At 41.9% G+C, this 21,342-nt stretch overlaps 2 protein-coding genes across 7 annotated transcripts in view; one reads left to right on the top strand and one right to left on the bottom strand.

The window, feature by feature from the left end:
• The window catches only part of LOC101482893 (myocyte-specific enhancer factor 2D homolog), a 32,206-nt gene extending 24,598 nt beyond the window's left edge, over positions 1-7,608 (top strand). For 2 of the 5 annotated variants that reach the window (XM_004549111.4, XM_004549112.4), the window contains 3 exons: positions 527-595; positions 2,002-2,052; positions 2,565-7,608. In XM_004549111.4, the coding sequence (XP_004549168.3) occupies positions 527-595; positions 2,002-2,052; positions 2,565-3,042 (598 nt within the window). In that variant the 3' untranslated portion in view covers positions 3,043-7,608. The remainder of the gene's footprint in view (positions 1-526; positions 596-2,001; positions 2,053-2,564) is intronic. The other 3 variants (XM_012918601.4, XM_004549113.4, XM_012918600.4) reach the window with 2 other exon arrangements.
• Positions 7,609-9,539: 1,931 nt separating this feature from the next.
• tmem79a (transmembrane protein 79a) lies at positions 9,540-19,993 on the bottom strand. Of its 2 annotated transcripts, none has more exons than XM_076879198.1 (5): positions 19,804-19,993; positions 16,250-17,029; positions 15,166-15,360; positions 14,844-15,066; positions 9,540-10,457 (listed from the first exon to the last, which is right to left on the bottom strand). In XM_076879198.1, the coding sequence occupies exons 2-5, from the start codon at positions 16,935-16,937 to the stop codon at positions 10,265-10,267; spliced, it is 1,299 nt and encodes a 432-aa protein (XP_076735313.1). In that variant the 5' UTR covers positions 16,938-17,029; positions 19,804-19,993; the 3' UTR covers positions 9,540-10,264. The 2 variants fall into 2 exon arrangements, with proteins under 2 accessions (XP_076735313.1, XP_014269356.2); XM_014413870.4 differs by having other exon boundaries at positions 19,764-19,992.
• Between the last annotated feature and the right edge of the window lie 1,349 nt (positions 19,994-21,342).

The following is a 21,342-nucleotide window of genomic DNA, read 5'->3' as shown; positions in this document are numbered from 1 at the left end:
AGCTCAGGAGGGAAACACAAAAAGGATTTCGATCCTTGGTAAACTATTTTGTCAGTCAACCTGAAAATTTATAGGAAGTGAGAAACTGTTTTAAAGAATCGCCACAGTTCCTCGGTCCTGATGTGAATGGTTCCTCATTTTAGGAAACAAACCTGCCCGCATTTGTTTGTCAGCACAACTTTGGCTCGTCCTTCATGAAAACATTCAGTCAGACTTTGCCTCATGTGAAGATGTTAGATCTTCTGCGTAGGAACGTAGGGGGAATAATTAAATGTAATTTCGATGTAATTCGGGACTTGCATGCACAGTATGATGCTATTTTCAATATGGAGGAAATGCAGTGATTTAGAGAAACTGTTATCAAGTTAAGCAGATGGTTTCACTGTTTTTCTCCCTTAATAAGCAGCATCTGGACTGGATTATATCAGTGCGGTGTGGGTGTGACTGAAGAGCTGTGTGAGCTGGGTTGGGGTTTGGTAGCGTGAACACCAGAGCCTTGAAGTGTGTTCTCTCCTCTCGTCCACAGCATGTGGGGCGTGGACAAACAGAGCAGCGAGCTGTCTAGCCAGGTGTCCAGTCTGGCTGCCAATCTGAGGTGAAAAGCCACTAATAGTGTGTGCGTGTGTGAAATGTCATGACCTTGTCTGTAGGGGGGGCTGTAGTCCACTTTGCACTTGAATGGGATTCTGTCTAAAACACAAACAACACTCAGTGCGTGCTGCCGTAGACAACGTTTCTTTTATTCTTTTTACTAACAACCGGCCTTAAAAATAAACTTTTTGAGCTTATTATTAATTTTGGGAAGACAGAGCAGGAAGAACTCTTCAATAAGAGCTTTCAAGAATATTTAGACTGTAAAAGAAAGGATTGCTCCGTCTATAATAAAGGCCTTGAAGCTACTCCTCATTTCTTTATGTTTTCTAGGAAATTTGGAAATACATGCAGCAGTTTATTGACACCCGAATGGGAAAAGAGTACATAAGGCAAAAAACTGCATGTTTTGTGTGTTCATCATCAATTTTGACATGATCCTCAACATCAAAGAAGGCCCAAACCATGACAGAGCATCCTCTGTGTTTCACTTAAGAAATCGGAACAAACTCTGTTTTTGTGACAGGCAGCTGGTAACGACGTCTCTAAAAAATACACTTCTAATTGGTTCTTTGCTTAGTTGTCTGTTATGCATAGAAAACATTTAGGGGCTTTCTTATGCTTGAATGATTCACAGGTCAGTGTTAAGTGGTTTAACAAACAAAACAAAACAAAAAATGCTCAGGTACAAGGATTGGACCGGTAATGAGTGAAAAAACAACCAATTTCCAAAGAAACACTTGGAAGGAACTTCAGAAATCCTGGAAAACTACTGTTCAAGATCAAAATACATTAATGTCTTTCTACTTGGAAGCAAAATATAAAGAAATGAGGGGTGACATAGGTATTTTACCTAATTGTTTTCACAGTGTATTTCCAAATTAGGCCAATAGATATTTACTTAAATTGATCATTTATATATCTTTTTTTTAATTTAAACATACATGGATACGGTGGCCCTTAAGGATCAAACAAAAAGCTGCAAAAACTGAACCAGCAATTGGACAAAAGGCACAAACATTAAAAGTAATAATTTGTACCATGTGATTTACATGCCATCATGTTCGCCACTCTCAAGCTTTGAAGAAAAGAACTTTGTCCATGTTTTTGCATTCGATCTTGTACTCTGTTACTTCTTTAGGGCCACCGTCCACACTCAGGTTTTCCGATTAACACGTGAATTCCTGCATAAACGCTCCACACGTTGTGTATTGTGTATTTGTAGATCAGAAAACAAGATTTTCTTATGGGTTTTGTTGTGCTCTTGCTTCCAAAACATTATGAACATTATTGCTGTTGTTGAAAAGAAAACGTTGCCCGCAATAATGTTTCACACCTCTCTCCACACATGCCTTCTCGTCCACCTGTTCCCTTTGGTTTGGGCTCCAACATTTTGTTTTCTTCCCACAGTGTTGGCTCTCCGTCCAACCTGCTCTTGGGTAGAGATGAGTGGTTGGGCCGGTACTGTATCACACTTCCTTTTTCCTGTGTGTCTGTGCGCTTTTGGCTGCCTCGCTCTCTTAGCATGTCTGGTGCCGTCTGCAGTCAAACAGGAAAAGAGACTTAGTTCCGGCTTCCGCCATGTTCTCTAACCCGAGATTACTTTGTGTTTTCTCATTCTGGAGTTTCTACACCGTCACAGCTGACTCATTGCAAACCACCCTGTCACTCGAATCATTTCACGCTTCTTCGGCTGTTCTGTTGATCTTTTGGGAGCAGTTGGGATCTTAACTCCTGCTTTTAAAAGGCTCAGATTTGATTGTTTTTATGGAATAATGGAGTGTTGCTTTTCCCTGTTGGTGCTGTGCTTCGTAATGTGGGTTATGTCTTCACATGAGTGGTCTTCCAATTTTTCCATATTCCCTTTTGTCAAGTGGCTAATTATTTGTAAATTGTCTCTTGCTTTTCCTCTTTGTTCTGCCCTTTGTCTTCCTTCCATTTTTCTTCCTCTGCCTCTGTGACCCCATTCTCAGGCCGGTGACCAACATCCCTCAAGGCGCCATGCTGACCGTCAACACAAGCTCCGGCGTGAGCATCAAATCGGAGCCCATCTCGCCCGGCCGGGATCGCAGCACCCCTTGCCCTCCTCCGTCTACCACGGCATCCTCGACCTCGGGAGGTACCATCCTGACTGCTCCGCCTCAATACCCCGGCTCCCTGCTATGCCTGGAGCCCCCGACCGGCCGCTCGCCCGCAGACAGCGTAAGCAGCAACGCCAGCTCCTTCGAAGGCAGCGACCGCGACGACGCTGGAGCAGCCGGAGGTGGCACTGCAGGTGCGGGAGGAGGAGGCGGTGGGACCGGAGGTGGAGGTGGCAGCTCGGCAGGTCCCACCAGCCGGTCCGTGCCGCCCGAGTTCAGCCCGTCGGCCGAGCTCCTCAGGGCGTCGAACGAACAAGACCAGGAGGGAGGAAACATCAAGCGCATGAGATTGGATGCCTGGGTCACATAAAGGCACCAACACCTTCTCTCTGCACCCACAGTGAAGTTTTGGTGACTCCCACAACACGCACCCACACTCATTCTTAGTCCCACCACCACTGCCCCGACCCCACTGTCATGTGACACTATCATCACACACAGTTATGTTACTCAGCTGCGTCACTCAGACTTCAGAGGCTTTGCCAAAAACCCCATTAAAAACAAGCATAAAAATCCTGATGGACGGCTCCGAGCTCAGCTGGATATTTTAGCCCCTCGGATGGAGGGACAGTAGATTTTTAAAGCCTTCTTGCTTGAATGGACTCCCACATATTGATATTTTTCTTTTTCTTCTTTGGTAGAAATACGTTGTTTAAAGTGAAACCACGAAACAAACATTTCTCTTTCACACGGTTTCCGTATCGCCTCCATGTATTTACATCGACCTCCTTTCATTTTAATACAATGTGACTCGTGGCCTGTCGACATTACGGGACTAATGCCGCACGACTCGCCACTTCCTGCTCTCCAGAATCCAGCGTTTATTTAGGCTGCGTGCTGTCGATTCTCCTGTAAGGCACTTCCAAACTGCACTAAAGGAAATAACTTTATCTGGACAAAGACTGAGCAATTTTTGGCACTGACCAAAACAGACTCAAGCAAAGGTCTTTCTAGGTAACAATATTTCTGTGTCAAAGGATTTTTTATTTATTTATTTTTTTTTGCCTCTGCTGCCACGACCTCATGCAACCAGGCAGGCCCCGAGCCCCTCAGGTGGCACTCTGCAGCTGTGTGAGTCGAGCACCTCGCCAGAGTGCCAATATCAACTTCTCTTTGAGATTTAAATAAAAGAAGAGAAACAAACAAAATGCCAAATGCCCCTGTTCTCTATAGGGACATGCTATCGCTCGCACTGTCGTGAAACATTGAATTGTATTGGCGGTCACTTTGTTCACAGACTGGGGTGCTCCTCCCGTCCTCTCACCTCATCTCCTCTGGAACTCGGATGGAAATCCAGCCGGTTACTCAGCTTATTAGCAGGAGTAGATGCCATCCAAGTGAAATTCAATAGTAAGAGTTTTTTGAGCCTCTGTTGGCTCTTTTTTTTTTTTTTTATTTGATTTGATTTTTTGGAGTAGGGAAGTATTTGGTTCTCTAAGTCCAAGTGTTCTCTATCTGTTGGTATTTTAAAACTCTGTTAGTCGTCCAGAAGTAGGAATTCCGACTTTGTATAAAAATCACTCCTTATACAAAAAAAGCTTTGATGTCCTCTTTAGCTCTCTATAGCTCTCCTTAGCTCTTTGCTGTGTTTCGAAAAAGTGAAAGGAAAAAGACATTTTTCTATATTTCTACCGCTTCAGTTGGCGACAAAGTAAAAGTAGCTTTTCGGCTTCAACGACGTGTATGTACATATGAATATATTTGCATAGACTTTGCTAGGTATCCCTAAAAACAAGCAATGTGTTGATTCTCAGTGGATCTGTTTGCATATATGAGTGTGCATTTGATATGTTTTGAGATACAGGTGCAGGGGTTACGCCGCGCTGGGTGGTGCCGGCGGATCGGACGTGTTTCAACTAAACCTATTTTATTCTAGTGTCGATGGTGTGTGCACTTTCCGTCTCTCACTCACAGAGGCCTGCTTGGTTGTGGTGTCATCATATTCGCTTGCCACAGTTCTTCTTCTTTCTTTCTTTTGAAGAAAAGAACCCACGATCAAAGAAAGAATCCTACACCGTGACATAAACTTATTATCAGGACACTGCCATTCACTTCTAGCGTAGAGAGGTAAAATACACTTTGACGGACTCGTGTAAAATCTTTTCCACGTCACTGTAAGCTGACAATTTCTTTTTTTTCCCATCGGGAAAACCAAGTTTGACGTTTAAGTGTAGCTTTTCTTGAACAAATCTGTTTTTCGTTGAACCATTTCAAGTGTGTGTATTGGTGTGTGAACCCAGGCTGTTTATTGCTCTCGATTACTTTACCTTTTTTTTCCCCCTGGAGACGATGCTCAAAGTGCAGACCGGCTGTTATTTAAACAATCCTACACCTTTCCGTCAGTGTAGGTGAGCAGCGTTTGACGCCGACTCTGGGTTCATGCTGCGAGTCGGAAAAAGACATTGGGGCCGCGTGGGATTTTCTCCAAAAGACTGACGCGTCTAGCGGCGGCGTTGCTGAGGTATTTCATCGTCATCATCATCATCATCTTTCCTAGTATGTGTGGAGGGTAGTTTTTCACTCCACTGATTTCAGGTTAGCGCTGCTTTCCCCTCTCAGTCAGCCACGGTTAGCAATTTAACAGCCAACACTTTCAAAGAGCGCTTATTGGAGAAGTTTTTTTTAAAGGAATACTTATACAGTGAGTGAGAACGAGGAGATCTGTGCTTTTACTTATGTGGTCAGTATGTACACAAAACACCAGCCAACACGCCTGATGCTTACCTCTAATGCTGCATTTATGAAAGTGAATTATTTACATTATTTACAGCTTCAGATTCAAACGTTAAAATACAAATTTCCCAAAAATCACTAAAGAAAGTGAATAATGTGTGATTCCCTCCAGAGTTTGTCAGAGTCGGGAAGTGATGCAAGCATGAAAGCTGTCAGTAATCTTTAGTGTCTCTTAACCTTATAATGCCCTTAATACAGGAGTTTCTGAGACCTCTATCTCATTAACATGATCAATACTTGCCATAATTTTAAAAACTTATGGATAAAACTCTTTTTTTTTGGTCTAAAATTGACATTGTTGTTAACAAAAAATTGCCAAAAACACCCAGTGTATCAAACGCGATACAAAGAAATATATAGCAAGTATATAATCAAAATATATCATACACAACGTGATATAGCAAAAACATTTTTTGTTGATTTTGCTTTAAGGGTTAATGAACATCTCAGTTTGAAAAAAATCAGAATTTTCTGGCTGTTTTTTGATGGGTTGGGTCTTACAGGATTAAAAAAGGGTGCCCATTTTTCTCCTTATACACAATATGAGTCTAGATTCGATTGTTTGAGGACCTGTGTGCAAATTAGATATGTCACCAATCAAAGCATTTTACGTGTATTATTTAAGCATCGGCCTAAAGTGCAGTAAATCCAAGTGAGAATCTTGAACCGTTTGCAGGCCTGTGTCACCATTTGGATAATTTTTACACACTTAAAATCAATTCAATTAAATTTGTTGTTTTTATCCCCCGCTTGTATAAAATGTACATAAATAAATTTGGATGTCTCCACCTGACATGTCTTGGTGTTAACGACCATAAAGTCAGCTCGAGCTCAGTTATGCGTCGTCTGCATCCATTTTCACAATACTATAAAAGTATCGAGCTCAGGCATTTACATTACACAACTACAAGCCGCGGCACATCTCAGAGTTGAGATGCAAGATCTCAAAATTAATGCAGCACTTTTTTTTTTTTTTTAAGTTAAAATGACAGAGTGAGCTTTAGAGGTGCTGGCAGGCAGAGTGTGACCGCTGGACCGTCGCATCGAGCCTCTTCTCCGGCCTACATCCCATCAAGAAATTTCAAGATGTCAAACTATTCCTTTTGAACACTCGGGATGCGTGTCCGCCTTCCTGCAGACAGAGCTAACGATCTCCTCTCGTACCACCCGCTCATTTCCACTTTTAGAAAAACTCACCTTCAGTGGCATCTCTTCGTTTCTGTGGGCGCTGATGTTTGACTGAGATGTGACACCACACCGATTGGCTTTGTTCATGTACAAAAGGAAAAAAAAAGGTTCTCTGTCCAATCTAGCAGTGTAGTCACAAGACAATCTATATGAGAAATGAAAACCTGCACCCCTGTTACTTGTTGTGTACAATGTTTTTTAGAATCTCACTATTTTTGGATTAATTTGTGCTGGTGACAGTTCCATTGTCTATTATTATTATTATTATTATTATTATAATGATATTATTATGGAGCTTTTATTTTATTGCTATTTTTTGTGTAGGATAGCCAACTGTTTTTAATTTCCTCTTTCTTATTTTTCTCTTCCGTATCATAAACATATAGTACTGGTTTCCTTTTTTGAGGCAACTTTGCTGACAATTGCACGATCAGTTATTGTGGTATTAGCAAATGCAATGAAGGAAATACCAGTTAAATGCTGCAGTTTTAATTAAGATACAGAATATATTTATAAAAACGGGAAACAACTGAAATTAGTAAAATCCTGAAATTTGAAACATGTAAATGCATGGGATACAGGTAACAATGACATATGTTACGTACAGTAATGATAAGGACATGCATCAGAGATGAGTTTTAAAACAACTCAGAATAATGTAGCATATGAAATACTAAAGATGAAATTTATAGCTAATATATTGTGTTGAGCTGGTCTGCTTTGGGTTTTGTTGTAAAGAAAATATTTCTTTTTTTGTTGTTTTTTTTGAGAATGATATACAGTTTGTGTATATTTTCATATACAAAGTATGCACTGATATGTTATTGAAATTCTATACCGCTTTTACAAAAAAGTGTTTGTTGTACCAAAGTATCCAAGTCCCTTGAAACCTTATCCTTTTTGCGTATGTTTTACCGTATTTTATATATTAAATAGACAAACTGAGTGAAATGAATTTGGATCTGTGATTCATTTTTTTTGTTGTTCCTGCGTCGAGGTGGGGGCAAAAGTGCTTTTATAATGACTCATCCGGAACATGTGGCGGCACAGCAAGAGGTGCGAAATACCCAGAAATCTTTGTGAATTCAGTCCATTAGTGCATTCACGTGTCTCTCTTTCCTTTTTTCCTTCACCTCTTCATCCTCTGCTTATTGTCACAGTTACAAACACGTGAGACGGAGGTTCGATTCGCACATTCGACAATAACCAGACGGCCAAATTTAGCTCATCTCTCACAACCTCTGAGGAGGTGAGCAGCAGCTGTGCATCAACAACATCTGAGATTTAAGAATGAATAATTGTAGTTTTTCTAAAAAGCCAATATTATCTTTTAAGGCGCTGTTATTGTATATGGACTTCACTCATTGTGATTTAAAGGGTTTGCATTGATGTTTCACAGGGGGGAAACTGGTAAAAGCAGAGAAATAAAAGCTGTTTTTAATGCAAACAAGTGTGGCATTAGATAAAAATTGAATTACTGTTGCAGGACTTTAGATCCAGACTATAATTTACACTCGACTTCTTGGTCATCAGTTTAAACAAAACGTAGCCACACCTGCGAACAAACAAACAAACAAACAAACATGTTTTTCACTGCAGGCTGTTGCTGCTGGATCAATCCTCAAAGTAACCGCCTGACCAGACTACAGCCTTAGTAACATTTGTCAGTTCTACTAATTTACAAAAGAAAATAAATAAAATGCAGAGAGAGAAAACAAGTCGGCAAATGAAGGTGGCTCTAAACTCCCTTCAAGGGTAGTTCCCGATCGGATTGTGAGTTTACTGGGATTCCTGGACAGATCACAACAAGCCCAACATGGAAAAGTTTGATATGGAATAATGGGTGTGTACACGCACACGCATGACATGACAAAGGCTGGGGAAACTAAAGCAAACATACCAACCAAGACACATGTCTAAAGAGGCAAAGGTGTGTGTGTGTGTGTGTGTGTGTGTGTGTGTGTGTGTGTGTGTGTGTGGGAGAACATTCAAGCAGCTCATGTCCACCCTTCAATGCTGACAAGCCTTGTATTGTGATTAAGGAAAAGTACATTGTGCAATTTTATTGCAACTCACAAATTTTAGCTCGAAAATGAATCAATAAATGACTGCTTAAATAAAGTTACACAGATGTAAAGCAGCTTTGTGTTGGCACCACAGTTCTGGGATGTTTGAGGGACTCTGTTAGACAAGGACTGAATCTATTGATTTGAACACATCGTTACACTGATAATGTTAATGATTGATATTGGATGGGCAAGTGGAGGGTTCACGATCCCTCTGATAGCAGACGCAGTAATGGACTTCAACCCTGTGGCACTGACTCAGAGTTCATTCACGTCCGCCGTTTGCTGGTTTTGATACGGCGTTACTCACGGCGTTACTCACGGCGCTCCTCGAGCTTCGTCGGGTCACCGCGATCGTGGCTCTGCAGTCTGCTTTTCAGGACTGGGGGCATTTTTCAGCTTTACATTCTGATGTTGCCAAAACTCAGAACATTGACTCACCCTTTCCCGGACAGAATTGATGAAATGAGGCATTTTAATCTGAATCATCAGCTGCACTGTTATCATGTTTCATAATGAAGATTTATTGAACTCATTCAGGGGCCCAAATATTGACATTTTCTTTACATATTTACCACTCACAGCAGGAGGGGGGGGGGGGGGGGGGGGGGGGTAAACACAAAACATCCTTTGGACACAAAAAAAAAAAAAAAAAGGACAATCCAAAAATAGCATTTCACTTTGTGCTGCTATCAACAAAGAAAAGCCTTTGATCAAAACAACAAAGGTGCATTTAACAGGCACAGTTATAAATATTAAGTTTAAGAAGCCACACAGCTGGCAGCAGCAGTGTGAAAATAAACAAATAAGTGAAAGACAATGATTTGAAAATCTTTTAATTCTCTTATGTCGAGAGTTCAGATTTTGTTTTAGTTTGTGTATTTTAAAGTTTAAATCACTAAATATGACCTAAAGTGAAAAAATAACAAGTAGATATACAAACATACAAAAAAGTACTACATCAGCACAAAACATGAGACCACAGAGTTGTAGCTCACTAAGAACGGATCGTCTCATGAGGGCGTCCAAAATGTTAAATCTATATAAACCGGATCGTCTACGTCAGTCTGCTCAAAGCGAAGTTCAAAAACAAAAAAAAAGAAACGACTGTACAGAGTCATATGTTTTATGATTGGACGGTTGATTAAATGTTTCTGATTTTGATGATTTTGACGCTCCGGTTTTTAAAGTCACTTTCTTCACCCACAACATAACGAGCTCGTACGTTTGAATTCTTTGTAAACAGAAAAAGGTCCGAGGAAACATTTCGCACTAAGTCGTGATCCTTTAGCTTTTCATGAAGTCACTGATTAACAGCCCCGTATGATGAACTGCATCAGGGCTAAATTATACAAAAATATATATATTTTTACACAACACTGCTGATCAATGATCATAAAGCATATTTAATTCATCAGCAGATGACTTCTTTATTAAAACTTGGACCCACCAGGACAGAACGAGCTGTCTGTGAGCAAAAACTGTATCGTTATACTCCAAGTATTATATTACAGGTTTCATTGTCTCTTTCTGCTCCACGCCCTTTTAACCCCACCAGCGCTGCCTGGGTGGAGGAGCAGAGGTGGGCAGCGCCACGTCAAAGACGCCGTCTTGTCCCATCGACGAGCACACGAAGTAGAGGTTGGTGCCCAGCATGACTAGTATGGGGAAGAAGGAGAAGCCGAAGCCGAAGCCTCTGGCGCTGCTGCCCAGGGAGAGGCAGAGCCAGTAGATCAGCCTGCAACGAGAGGGGGATGAGACTCATTTCTGTTTGAAGCACAGTCACCAGCAGCTGGACACAATACTGAGAGAAGATCTGATCACTGCCCGCATCAGCCCACACACCCACTCTCTCCTTTCAGCAGGAACATTAGACAGCGCAGCTCCTTTATCCTTTTCATCTGTTTTTGTATCGAGTGCTTGATGACTCAAAGCTGCACTAATGGCCTAATAGAGGCTTCTTTTTTTTTTTTTTTTTTTTTTTTTTAAAGTGTCCTAATTTTCTGTCATCGTGTTTTCGAGACTGTCAGATCTTTTTCAGGGCACAATGTGATGGAGTACTGGAGATTTGAGGCCTTATTTTTCAGTATGTAGCTCAAAGTGCTGTGGTATAGGAAGAATTAATTATCGTCTCAGAGCTCTCAGCCCGAGTTGGAAATTAAATGTATTCATTATTACAGCAGTTTTTAAAATCGGCTGGCAGCAGACTGCTTATGAAAAGCAGAACGTAGCCTCGAAGCTTGTCCACGTGTGTAGGTGACATCATCAGCTCAACGAAGACTCGCTGCAGAAGTCTAAATCAGCTGTTACCTATTAAATCTGGTTTATAAAATGCTAAAATCTATTCCACACCGTCCATTTATGCTCAGATGTAACAGGTTAACAGAACATTGGCTACAAATGGGAACCAGAGAGCTTCTGATGCCAAATGCAGTGGCTTGCAAAAGTATAACTTACCAAGACAAGGCCGTCCACCTAAACTCACAGGCCGAACAAGGAGAGCACTGATCAGAAATGCAGCCAAGAGGCCCATGGTGACTCTGGACGAGCTGCAGAGATCTACAGCTCAGGTGGGGGAATCTGTCCATAGGACAACTATTAGTTGTGCATTGCACAAAGTTGGCCTTTATGGAAGAGTGGCAAGAAGAAAGCCATTGTTAAAAGAAAACCATAAGAAGTCCCGTTTGCAGTTTGCCACAAGCCATGTGGGGGACACAGCAAACATGTGGAAGAAGGTGCTCTGGTCAGATGAGACCAAAATGGAACTTTTAGGCCAAAATGCAAAACCCTACGTGTGGCGGAAAACTATCACTGCACATCACTCTGAACACACCATCCCCACTGTCAAATATGGTGGTGGCAGCATCATGCTCTGGGGGTGCTTCTCTTCAACAGGGACAGTGAAGCTGGTCAGAGTTGATGGGAAGATGGATGGAGCCAAATACAGGGCAATCCTGGAAGAAAACCTCTTGGAGTCTGCAAAAGACTTGAGACTGGGGCGGAGGTTCACCTTCCAGCAGGACAACGACCCAAACATAAAGCCAGGGCAACAATGGAATGGTTTAACACAAAACATATCCATGTGTTAGAATGGCCCAGTCAAAGTCCAGATCTAAATCCAACCAAGAATCTGTGGCAAGATCTGAAAACTGCTGTTCACAAACGCTGTCCATCTAATCTGACTGAGCTGGAGCTGTTTTGCAAAGAAGAATGGGCAAGGATTTCAGTCTCTAGATGTGCAGAGCTGGTAGAGACAGACCCTAAAAGACTGGCAGCTGTAATTGCAGCAAAAGGTGGTTCTACAAAGTATTGACTCAGGGAGCTGAATAATTACGCACACCCCACTTTTCAGTTATTTGTAAAAGATGTTTGGAATCATGTGTGATTTTCGTTCCACTTCTTACATGTACACCACTTTGTATCGGTCTTTAAAGTGGAATTCAAATAAAATTGATTCATGTTTGTGGCTGTAATGTGAGAAAATGTGGAAAAGTTCAAGGGAGCCGAATACTTTTGCAAGCCACTGTATGTTGCTCCTAATTGGTTATACCAGGGGTGGGGAACTCCAGGCCTCAAGGGCCGGTGGTCATACAGGTTTTAGTTATCACCCTGGGTCAATACAACTGAATCGAATGATAAGTTCATTACCAGGCCTCTGGAGAACTTCAAGACATGTTGAGGAAGTAATTTAGCCATTTAAATCACAGTTGGAACTGTGTTGGCTCAAGGACACATCTAAAACCTACAGGTCACCGGTCCTTGAGGCCAGGAGTTGCCCACCCCTGGTTTATGCAGATTACCCAAAATATAATGACGTGCACAAAGGTAAAAAAAACTAAAAAAAATAATCTTTGAGTGCAATTTCAGACTGCAATTTTTGAGAAATAAACCATGAGCTACCCTTGACTTATCACTAGTTTTCAGAGTCCCACAGCACACTCTTTGAACCAGGGATCGATACGACTGGCTCACTGTTTTTTGTAAGCAGGCGGCACTGTGATGTCCCCACTGCAGATGTTTTTCTTTTGAATGCAAGCTTTAAACTGTGGATAAAGTAACTGCAGCAGTACGGGTGATCAGACAGGTTTAGGGCAAATCCCCAGTTGAACCAGATGATGAAAGGCAGGAAAGCAGTTAGAGGCATGACGAGTCCAACAGAGAAACAGCAGGAAGTAACAGGTTATATAACAAGTTATTCACCCTCTCTGTGGTTTAGATAATATATCTTGTTTTAATCGTGCTCGAGCATGCAAATAGTTTCACTGTATTCAATTTAGTAAAACTGATCGAGGGGTCATGTTTGTTTGTTCAGCCACTGACTGAACAAAGAGTGAAACTTTATTTAAAAGGCTGTTAAAAAGGCTTTTTGGGCTGATGATTCTTTAAAGTTTGAAAAGAAACTTTGTTCTTCAGCTTCTCCTCATTTATTCATTTAACTGGGGCACAAAAACAGTTTGTTTTTTTTACAAGTGAAGATGATTATCTGTTCTTGCACAGTACAATTTGAAAGTAATGGTTTCACAGTCTTTACCTCATACTTGTGGAGCTAATGTGCAACCAAATAAAAACCAATTAAAGCATCAAGCAGCATTTTAAAGGGATTAGAGTTCACTGTTGTAGACCTAAAGATCAGAGGAGTAATCACATTAAAAGCTTTTTAAAAAACACTCACTACAGCCGCACTTTGTCTCACAGAAATTTGACCTAGTCAGTCTAGTGAAGTCGTAGTAATGACGGAGTCTGAGCACGCTGACTTTGCAGCTTTAGTTGGACTTTTGTCTGCTCAGCACCTTTCCCAGGTTTCACAGAGACGACTGTGACAGTCGAACAGGTTTAAAACTTTATCACAGACAAAACTTTCATGGATTCAGATCATTGTATAGGGACAATCATAGCTAATGGAGGATAAATCGTACTGACGTACAACAGCTCCTGGATTTTAGTAAAGTAACTGCAACAGTGTTGTCATCAACCCTCCCCCTTAGCATGAACTGTAATAGGTTTGGTCATTATGACGTGCGGACATCTGGACAAACTTTTAGTTGAGGTTTTTTTTTTTTTTTTTTTTTTTTAAACAATCCTTCAAAAACTGCTGATGATTCCCTTACTTGGCACAAATTATCAAAAGTTAATGCAATGCATGGTTAAACTCCAATCATACGAGCCTATTATGATCGACACACTGGTTTTGTCAAGCACAATGATGTGACCACCTATACTGGTACTGAGGACATGCAAAACTTGCACTAATTTCCTTAATTTACTTTTGTGACTCAGACAAAACCTGCCCATCAACACATGTAAAAGACCAGAACTTTAAGGTTATGTATATAACCCCGGTTCTCTGAGTACCATGAGTGAGCCTTTCACCAGACAGCCTCCTTGCTATAGAAGCAGAGAAGAGGTGTGACACCATGTCAGCTTATTATACCAGAGGTCCTAGTCCCTCCTGATATTAGTGTTGCTGAGGACATTCGAGCTTCTGATGAGGTCACACAAGAGTGACCATGTTGCACGCAAACAGTGACATCACCACAAACGTATAATTTATCTCCACTGTACCTCTGCAGCAGCACTGGTACAGCGATGCAAGTATAGACCAGAAACAGAAATACATGACATTTTCTTTGGAAAGTCTAATCTTTTCAAGCTCTTAAAACATCTCCCTCTGTATTTGTTTGGGATTCTTTGAGCTTCTGCACGGTCTGTTAGGAAGTTGGAAAATCATTCCATCCATAAAATTCCATCTATATCAGCATTTTCTTTACCATTTATCTAATTCGGGCTAAGGGAAGATGACCCTATACCAGCTGACAGTGAGCAAGAAGCAGGGTACATCCTAGACAGATGCAAGTAAAAACTCTCACATTCACACCGCTGGCCAGCATCACAATCACACTTTAACACAAAATTAATATCTCTGGCGCTTGAGTACCCAGAGAGCACCAATGCAGGCTTGACACAGAACCCTCCTTTACTTAATCATTGCTGTGCTCCATGTTTAGATAGTCTGAAAAGTCTTATGAGAGATGAGTCTTATGAGAGTGTCATTCAGTAGGTATAAACTAATAATATTTTCATCACTGAACTACCAGTTGCTGACAACACGCACACAAACACGTACCTGCCAAAAACAAATACGATGGTAAGCAGCGGCACCAGTTTGATGAGGTCCTGGCTGATGTAGGTTGCCATGACAGCAAGCTGCAGGAAGTAGAAGAGGAAGAGGCCGAGCGATTCATTGACGTAGTGCCAGTGCACGGCCACTTGTATGTTCAACAGGTTACTCTGAACGAGGGGCTTGACCGCGCTGTAACGCAGCCGGGCGAGGCCCTGCACCACCACGCCTGCAGAGAAAGATCATAGTCACCTCATTTTCTTATTTGCATGACAGATTTGCTTTGGTGCATTACAATTTTAAACACAGGAAAACACTAAAGTCTCACCGAGCAGGATGGGCACGCTGGCAAAAAAGGCGCAGCGCAGTGTGTACACCACCCTGAGGGGGGCGCTTTCAAGCTTTGGCGAATCAAAAGGTATTAGGGCGTAACCACCCCACACCAGGAAAGGGAAAAGTATTGCTGCAGCTACCATCGCCAAAACCACCCTCAGTTTCTCCTTGCAGATATGCTCACACAGGTCTGAGGAGGAAGAACACAGTTACGGTTTATGATTAGCCAAAGTAACTCTGCAGGAAGGAGACTGTGCCAAAAAAGATGACACAACATATCCTGAAGCCACAGCATGATTCACCTAAAGACATAATTACGTGTCATTAATTCCAGTTAAGCACCAAAAAAAAAAAAAGGGAGATCTAGGTCGGGTCACCAATGACTTTCTCACTGGGGGAAAATGCGCTCCAGAAAACACGCTAACCTACTTGGAACAGAACCAACATGTGATTAGATCATCAAATTAAAGCGGACCTATTATCCTCAATTACTACTCCATATTTTTATTCTTTGACTTTAATAGAGTAACTTTGCATGAGTCACACTTCCTGATTTCTCTCATACTTAGTCTTGATGCAGCTCCTCAGTTCACCCACTGTGTGAAACAAGCTCCTCTTCTGATTGGCAGCCCCTCATGAAGGTGGAGCTTCTGTGCTATCAAGTAGAGCCTCGAGTCTCAGGTAACCATATAAAGACAGATCCAAGAGTACTAAAAAGAGTACTATATAGCACAATTCAAGATTTTATTGGTGTGAAATTAAAATACTGTTCTTTTTGTAAGGTGTGCTAGGTGCGTAAAAGCCACAAATAGGCTGTTTCAGCCAGTTAGTAGGTTGTTAAGGAATGCGATGACATCGTAATACCTGATATCAATGATATGTGCCTGTGTGCCAACTTTGGCTGCTCACCTCATGACTGTGATGGAGTTTTAAATACTTTGAAAACAAAAATGAAACAACTTTTCAGAATAAGAGCACTAAGCACTAAGATTTCAGCGGTGCAAGGAGTAGGTCCTTATTAATGCTAATAAAAAAAGTGGGCTGGGTGTAGCAGAGTCTGGGTTGGTCGGGATACTCACAGTACTTGTCGTCATTGGTTGTCCACTCCGGGTAAAACTCTACAACGGAGTCGTGCTCTATCTCCGGCTCCACCTCCTTCTCTCCGAGTGGCCTGCTCACCTCGGGAACCTCTTTCGTGGAGTGATTCAAAATCGTGACTTGTGGCGTGAAACCTGGAGATGATTTTTCCGAGACCCATGTTAATCCCCCTTCGTCTTCCTCTTCCTCATCCTCATCATCTGCGAGGGAGCCGTCCTCTTTATCACCCTGCTTCACCTTAATCTCATCGTCCCTCCACCTCTCCCCCTCGGGCATGCTCTCCCTCCATTTGGTCTTGCTCTTCACATCGCTCTCTTCCTGGCTCTGCTCCTCTGACAGGTCCTGGCTCCCTCTGCTGATTCCCGTGTCCCTCTCGTCAAGCTCTGATCCTCCTTTTTCTGACGAGATTCCCTCATCCTGCTCTGTAAGGGCTCTGCTGTTTCTGCCTGCCGACCACGGTAAAGTGCTTGGCTCCAGAAAAGCAGAGCTGGTCGCATCATCATCTTCTTCTTCTTCCTCCTCCTCCTCCTCATCATCTGTAAGCTTTCTTTTGTCCTCCAAGCCGTTGTGTTCTTGTGGCTTTTTACTTACTGGCGTTTGTGGCTCTGCAGTTGAAGCAGCAGGTGAAAATGCCAGCTCCTCACTTGTGTTGTTGATTAGGTCAGCCATTCTTGGTGTTTCTTTACTTCTAGTCAATACCAGCTGCACTGCTGAGAATCTGTTGTTACCAGCTCCTAAAAGTCCTCTTTGTTCGCATTTCTCTGTGAGAGAGGGAACAAAACATTATAACGATGCTTGAAGCAGCAGCCTGCTTCAACTTGAGCTTCATAAAAACATCAAAGTTCACCGTTTATCATGGGCGTGTTACCAGATATGGCTCACTCTGTCGTCACACATACCAGCACTGTGCATACAACATGTTACTGCAGCTCTGATTTATGTGACAGGATTAATACATGAATCACTACGTGTCTGAGTCGCAAATGCAATAAACGACTAATCCAGAGGGTGAACGGGAAAATTATTAGGAGATCACGATGTACACTCAAAGGCCACTTTGTTAGGTACGCTTGTTGAATTTATCTTTAATGCAAATATTTAATCAGCTAATCACATGGCAGCAACTTCACCAGCAACTACCGCACTGCTTTGAGCTGATAGGAAGGTAACAGTAACTCAAACAACCACTTGTTACAACCAAGACATGCAGAAGAGGATCTTTGAATACACAGCACAACACTTGAAGCAGATTGGCTACAGCAGCAGAAGGCCACACCAGGTTCCACTGCTGGGAATGTCTTGGTGTTCCCAAGGACAAGCAGGAGGAGGTGGCAGGGTAGAGGGAGGTGCTGCCCCCGCCACCCAGCCCCGGATCAATCATGCAGGAGATTGATCTGTTCTGCTGATGTCTACCTTCAGAAATGTTGACGATCACTTTTTGCTCAGTTAACTGAGATACTGGGTGGGCGTATCGTGGCCTGGTTTGAAATGACTCTGATCACTTCTGCCTGAATGGTCCTTTCCCATGACTGCTTCCAAGTCTAGGTCCTATTCTCCTGCCTACGGTGTACCAGAAGGCTGTTTCCGTCCCTCTTCAGCACAGTTTGAGCACTATTAAGTACTTTTTTGGATCATTCTATGCAGATGACGTTCATTTGTATGCCTCCTTTAAGCCCCAAGATTTTTCTAAGTTGTATAGTTACTCTTGGATTTAGAAAATATTAAAAGTTTGATGTTTGACAATTTTCTTCTACTTAATGAAGCAAAAACAGAAGCCTTTTTTTGTGCTTTGAAAAGATTTGTGTCTAAGGTTATGGACATTTTTGATCCTCTGCCACGTTAGCTAAATCTTCTCTCAGGTGTAACTTCTGACTCGGCCTTTACTTTGAATGCTTACGTTAAATCTCTGGTTCACTCTTGGATTCTACTTGAGAAATATTACCAAGTTCAGTTTCATTGGGTCACACTCTGAAGGGAAAATCGTTATTCACACCTTTATTTCATCACATTTGGATTACTGCAATTCATTGTTCACTTGTCTTAAGAAAGCTTCCTTGAAACTTCTATAGGTTATCTTCTAAATCTCCTGAGTGCTCCCACTTCACAACATTGTTAATTCAATCGCCTTGACTCCCCATTATCTTTAGAGTCTACTTTAAGGATCTGGCTTTGACTTTTAGAGCTCTGCACAGACAAACTTCAGGTTACATCAGTGAACTTTTACATCCTTGCATTCCCAGCAAGGTCCTGGAGGTCAAGTGATCAGGGCCCGCATCACACAAGGCTGAGAGCTTTTTTAACAGTGGCCCCCAGATCTGCAATTACATCCTTCTGAGCCTCTGATCAATGGATTTGATCCCTTTTAACAAGCAGCTAAAAATGCTTCTTTTTAAACTTGTATTTGATTCATTTTATTGTTGCTTGAGATTCTTCTGAAAATGTCCTATACAAATAACATTTTATTTTGAGTCTCAATTTCTACTGCAACATTCTGATTGTACGATCAGAATTTGGCAGAAATGTGAAAGCATGGCTCCATCCTGCCTTGTATCAGCATTTCAGGCTGCTTGTGATGTAACAATTTAGGGGACATTCTTGTGGTATATTTTGGACCCCTTAGTACCAACCTGAGTACTGTTGCTAACCATCTCTCTTTGAGACCAATGTACCCATCTGCTGATAGTTGCTTCTAGTAGGATAACGTGCCACGTCACAAAGCTGAAATCATCTCAAACTGGTTTCTTGAACATGATAATGAATTCACTGCACTGACAGTTACTAGATCTCAACCTAACAGAGCACCTCTGACATGTGGTGGAACAGCAGACCCATAATGGATGCGCAGCTCACAAATCTGCAGCAACTGTGTGATGCAATCATATCAACATGAAGCAACATCTCTGAAGAACGTTTCCAGCACCTCTTTGAATCTATGACATTGAGAACTAAAGCAGTTCTGATGGCATTTCACCACTTTGAGGCCTCAACCAAGAATCAGCTGCATCGTCCATTAATCTGATTTGAGCTGTTCAGGATTGAAAATATCGAGCAAAGTCGTTAGAAAAAAAGATCTAATGTGTTATCAAATGTTTTGTTTTCTTAAACATTTAAGAAAATGAGATAGGAGTGCTCAAAGCTGTACACGCATTAAAATATGTGAGGCAGCCGCTGCGATTTCTCAGGAAATACTTCTGCTTCTGGACGACCGGTCCACATTATCGGTATTTCACTTTAAAAAACAAAAACAAAAAAAAACAACAGGTCACTGTTGATCAAGTTTATTGTCTAGAGTTTGCTGTGAAGGCTTAAGGTGTCACAGAGACGTTTCTGGGCCTTTAAATGCACTGTAGAGTAACTTTAGAAGCCCGTGAAAGAAAAAGTAGCTTCAGCCAGAACTTGTTTAGCAACTCTATATTTAGTACGACTCAGCCCGTTGATTCTTCGCCGCACCGGGTTTTAAAATATATCTTTTAAAAAAGTTAACGGTTGATTTACCTGTTTTTAAATCCGGTCACATCACTGAGACAATCCGTACCTTCGTTTAAAAGTCGCCAGTTTTGCCGTTTCCCGCAAGCGGAAACAAAGTTCCAGACAGGTGAGGCCAGGTGCTCTTCCACTGTTTAAACAGTGCAGAAGTATCACTCCGCCCGAGAAACGTCAACATCCCCGCCCTCTCTCAAAGCGTTATTGTATCGGGGTTCTAATCAAAGTTAGAGTATTTATCTTTATTATTAATCTTTACGGTCTCTACTAAAAAGTCACGTGTTCAGCTAATCAACCTTTATTCCAGAGCTGAAAAGCTGCAGTTCCTCTAGTGAACACTTGAGGAGCTGTCTTCAGAATAGTTCGATCTCTAAATGTTAACATGCCCAATTTTACAGCATAAAAAGCATGTTTACAGCCTCAAATTTACAACAAAAAATTTCCTTTTTCATAACAAACGCATTTCCCTTCACAGGCTAATTTATTCACCTGAATACAGAGGCGTGGCCTGTACAGAAACAGAAGGCCAGGCCTCTCCGTGCCATACATCATAGCAGGTCTCGCTACCATCCTAGAAACTTTCACCTTCATTGTTGTAACTATTCTTCTGTCACAAATCACCACTGACACTCGTCTCCACGCACTCCACCCTAGCACTCGGCCCTTCACCTCTCTTGCAAGCTGTCCATTGCATTGCATTAAACCCAGATATTTAAACTGATCCACCTTCACTACTTCTGCTCCTCGCAGCTTCAGCTTTCCATCTGTCGCTTTTTCATGCACACACACATATTCTATCTTGCTTCTACTAACTTCATACCTCCACCTCTCCCACCTTCCTCATGCAGTACCACAGTTCCTGTCTTGGCATCCTAATATAAGCTTTCTCCACAGTCCTCAAATACCAACACACTCAACGCTCTTTCTCAGCATTAAGTCATAGTGCTCCTCATTGATCATCACCACTTTTCTTAACTCTTTCTCATCTCTTCATGGCATGGGTTTTCATGCATCCTCTCACTCTCCAAGACTATTAAACAGACTAGTTAAAAATTCCACTGCCCTCTCTCCTAGACATCTCTACAGGTATGTCATCTCAACCGAGCGCTGTTCCACTCTCCTTCCTCTTCATAGCTGCCCTCTCCTTCTCCATAGTAATCCGCTGCACTTCCTTATTCACTAGCTCTCCTCTGCTTTCTACTCTCTCTCATCAGCACCTCACTGTTCCAGCAGCTTCAATTATGCATAATATATGCATAATTGAACTGAATAATTATGCATTATTATGCATAATAATTATGACTGCATAATACTCACTGAGTCAATTTTTCATGTGCTGCAGTCTGATGTTGCTTCCAGCTGACAGTATGGAGATATTTGCTCAGAAACAAAAAAGTACCCGTCCTGCTACACACCCTTAACACAGCCATTCCCCCCCCCCCTTTCTCATCCTCATCGTGTTCATGGTGCATATCTCAATAAAGTTGTAGTCCTGATAAATCAGCCTCTAGCTAATGTTTCAGAAATGTATCCAACTTCTTCAGTCTGAACGGTTTTTTGGTTGCTTTGGTCAAAGGTTTAGGACATCTGT

The sequence above is a fragment of the Maylandia zebra genome, linkage group LG22 (assembly GCF_041146795.1).
Source record: "Maylandia zebra isolate NMK-2024a linkage group LG22, Mzebra_GT3a, whole genome shotgun sequence".
NCBI classification, from domain to species: domain Eukaryota; kingdom Metazoa; phylum Chordata; class Actinopteri; order Cichliformes; family Cichlidae; genus Maylandia; species Maylandia zebra.
Note: the sequence above shows the minus strand (reverse complement) of the source record. Positions and strands in the feature narration are given on the sequence as shown.

Excerpts from the sequence above, each read along its gene's own strand:
- tmem79a (XM_076879198.1), bottom strand. The coding sequence starts at position 16,937 with ATGGCTGACCTAATCAACAACACAAGTGAGGAGCTGGCATTTTCACCT. Across the intron at positions 15,361-16,249 it reads AACCAATGACGACAAGTACT|ACCTGTGTGAGCATATCTGC; the intron begins GTGAGTATCCCG and ends CTTCCTCCTCAG. Across the intron at positions 10,458-14,843 it reads ATCGTATTTGTTTTTGGCAG|GCTGATCTACTGGCTCTGCC; the intron begins GTACGTGTTTGT and ends CTCTCGTTGCAG.